At 36.2% G+C, this 3,278-nt stretch overlaps 1 protein-coding gene across 2 annotated transcripts in view; it reads right to left on the bottom strand.

The window, feature by feature from the left end:
• LOC107565538 (52 kDa repressor of the inhibitor of the protein kinase-like) overlaps positions 1 to 1,313 on the bottom strand; it is a 7,514-nt gene extending 6,201 nt beyond the window's left edge. For both annotated transcript variants that reach the window (XM_016250797.1, XM_016250790.1), the window contains exon 1: positions 1,166 to 1,313. In XM_016250797.1, coding sequence (XP_016106283.1) covers positions 1,166 to 1,287 — 122 coding nt within the window. In that variant the 5' untranslated portion in view covers positions 1,288 to 1,313. The remainder of the gene's footprint in view (positions 1 to 1,165) is intronic.
• Positions 1,314 to 3,278: the final 1,965 nt, after the last annotated feature.

Raw genomic sequence — 3,278 nt, 5'->3', positions numbered from 1 at the left:
ACTTCAATCCCTGTCTCAAATGGACCATTGACACTCTATCTACAATCTCAATTAGGAGTGTCAATGGTCCATTTGAGAGATAGGTGGCGGTAATGCACTTATAAGTCTGCGATCTGCCGTAAAGCAAGAAGACGACGCGCCCGCTCAGGACAGGTCAGACTTTGCAGTGCATCAGAAGTAAAAAAAACTATATAAATACTGTTCAGTTTCTTGCACAGACCGATCGTTTCGTGTCTTTACACATCAATGTATTTTCACGAGCCGCAGGGTTTAATTTGGTTTTGTTTGTGTATGTTTTTCAAACATGAAATGACTCTCAAAGCCGTGATTCCCATTCACTTCCATTATAAGACTGACAGACTGCAACGGATTGAGTTAAAAATCTTCGTTTGTGTTCTACTGAAGAAACAAAGTCACCTACATCTTGGATGCCCTGCGGGTAAGCAGATAAACATCAAATTTTCATTTTTGGGTGAACTATCCCTTTAAGAAAAAGGAAACATATATGCTGTAAAAGTAACCAAACACCAACCAAAGAACACCTGCCCTACCCCTGACATAAGAGCCATAAGAAACATTTACACATACGCACAAAAGGTGGGCAATTACTGTTCAGCACAGGTAACTACCAATGAAAAGAAAAAATATGTTAAAATAAGCCATAAGCACAGTTCACATATTAACAGAGTCAACTTTAAACACTTGGGCATGAGAGGTCATTTTTAGGTTGAAATAATTAGGTGATTATTTTATCACTGAACAGTTAACGTTATAGCAGTTCAAAGAAGTTGCTAACTAACCCGGCTTTTTTTCCACAGAACTTGGGGAGGTTTAAGAATTTCATTAGTGTTAGATTTCTCTTTAAAAATAAATATGACAAGAACGTTAGACTGTTTCCCGGGAGGTAACATTAACGTTAACGTACATACAGTGTATATTTACGTTATCAATGAAATGAATGAATGAATTTAATAAGCTCAGTCTAACTTGGTGTCATATCCATATAAATCACTATGATGGTTTATATGTATAGGACCTGCAGTTCCTAAAAGGAATTAACGTCAAGTTTACAAAAAAAAAAAAAAAACAGTTAAAGTTAGCAGTTGCATAGCGCTAGCATAGCACTTCAAAACACACACTATTTTACACCTTTGTGAATCATTACCTGTCAGGGTCTTTGGGAAACCGATGAAAGGCAAGATGGGTACTGTTGCACTGATAGTTTTTGCAGTTGATTGCCGAACATTGCGTTCTTTTATTCCACTTTGACTTCTCTTTCGTTGTCATTCTGTCTGTTTCTGTGCAGCTGTGAAATTCTTAAAGCCTTAGCTTGAATAACCTCCAATTTCTTTAAAACAGATGGCGCTGCTGACGCATATGCCATACATCCATAGTCGATGTTGGATCTGATGATTCGTGCATCTGTGCTGTTGTCCAGTTGCCATTTTCACTCCAAAATGGCGGCCGCGCTACTGAAGCGCTACCTAGTGGCTGTTGCCCCAAAAAGCAGAGTTTCGCCTCTTGGCTGCTATAACTCTTTAGCTATTATCAAAGGCTGCGTTTACACTCGGCATTAACATGCGGCAACAAAGGCCTCCTTTAGCGAATCGATGCATTTTTGTAAGAGAAATAACCATATTTAAAATGTAATAATCAATTTAATCTAGCTTGTGCTCACTGTTGTAAACGGAAGCAGTTCCGGGCGGAGGACGTAATGTTGCAGCTAGTGTATAGTTTCAGAAAAGTTCAGTCAGTATCTCACCTCATTTCTTCAGCAGAGGTCACATACTGTATAGAGGTAATTAAACAACAGCAATTTAACATCAGTTTTGCTGAGCTTTTTCCCCAACTTTGCATAGACATGAAATGAGGCTTGACAAGACAGTATTCCCTCTCAACATTCATATGTACAAAAATGTAGAGGAAAAAAAAAAAAGGCTACAAAACAAAAAAATCTGACCTCCAACAATACAATGTCAACAATAGAATATTTTAGGAAACTTTATTTCCACATTATACCTTCAAATATTTTTTCAATATGTTCAAAAACAAAAGCGAGTGCACTGTTTAAGCGGCCACTGTACTTAAACAGCCCTGAGATCATTACACTGGCATCATTTGGATTACCCAGTCCAACAACAACAACAAAACAAGAAAAAGTGCAGTCTCTGGCTTCGACTATTACAACAGATTCTGAGCTCCTTTACATTTTCATTGCAAACATGTATTTGAAAATAACACTGTAGTGTGGAAACCCACACCACCTGGAATTGAATATCGTTCGTTTCATTTCATAAATAAGTTAGGATTGTGGATCTTCACTGGTAGATCACCTCTACGAAAGAGAAATGCCAATTAAGAAGGTATATGAATACAGAAGAATTTACTCAAGTATCCACCTTAGAAGTTGAAAGTAAGTGCATTACAAGTGCATATCACTGCACTGAGGTCACGTGGCTGGTCATATCATTCAAATTATAATCAATACTGTGGAAAAACAAAAGACTTAAATTATAGTCCTTACATCCATTCTCAATAAGTGCGTTTTTTCTCTCCGTGTCATTCCAAAAGCATTCGTTTTGAAAGATATTTGATTCTAAAATATACAAACGAGATATCTCCTAATCTGCTCTTTTAAATTAGAATTCAAATCCATGTTCAGTCATATCAGCTCCGTCTTCATAATCTTACGAAAAGTAACAAAGTTTGCTTTAGGTAACAGCCATCTTTCATTTCATTCTAATGGGCATTAATGTAGTTTTCTCCGAGCGTTTAGACCATCTGTGTGGATCTGGCTTCCATCTGTCATAAAAACAAAATGTTATTTTATCTCTCAAAATAACACTAATGTGATTGTTCAATGTAATGCTGGCTTAATTTCACCAATCAACATGAAACGACACTCGTGACCCATTTTACTTCCATAATTTCACAATTCTTTCATATGACAGAATATTTCATAATTTAAAATATGGCAGGGCTTAAATTCATTTCATGTTGATTTTAAAACACTACAAAACTAGAACAATGACAATATATAGTCTAGTTTATGAGGTTTATTTTTTAACCAAATGGTGTCCCTTTGTATTTGTCAACTATAACATTAAAAAAAAATTATTTATTAATTAACTACAGTGCTCTCCACTAATATTGGCACCCTTGGTAAATAAGAGCAAATGCGGCTGTAAAAATATATCTGCATTGTTCATCCTTTTGATCTTTCATTCACAAAATTCGAACCTATCATTGAAGTAAAACAATTGAAAGTGGGGGGTGGG

This window comes from Sinocyclocheilus grahami, unplaced genomic scaffold (assembly GCF_001515645.1).
Source record: "Sinocyclocheilus grahami isolate Dianchi unplaced genomic scaffold, SAMN03320097.WGS_v1.1 scaffold25.1, whole genome shotgun sequence".
NCBI lineage: Eukaryota > Metazoa > Chordata > Actinopteri > Cypriniformes > Cyprinidae > Sinocyclocheilus > Sinocyclocheilus grahami.
The sequence above is the reverse complement of the archived record's forward strand: the minus strand, read 5'-3'. Positions and strand labels throughout refer to the sequence as shown.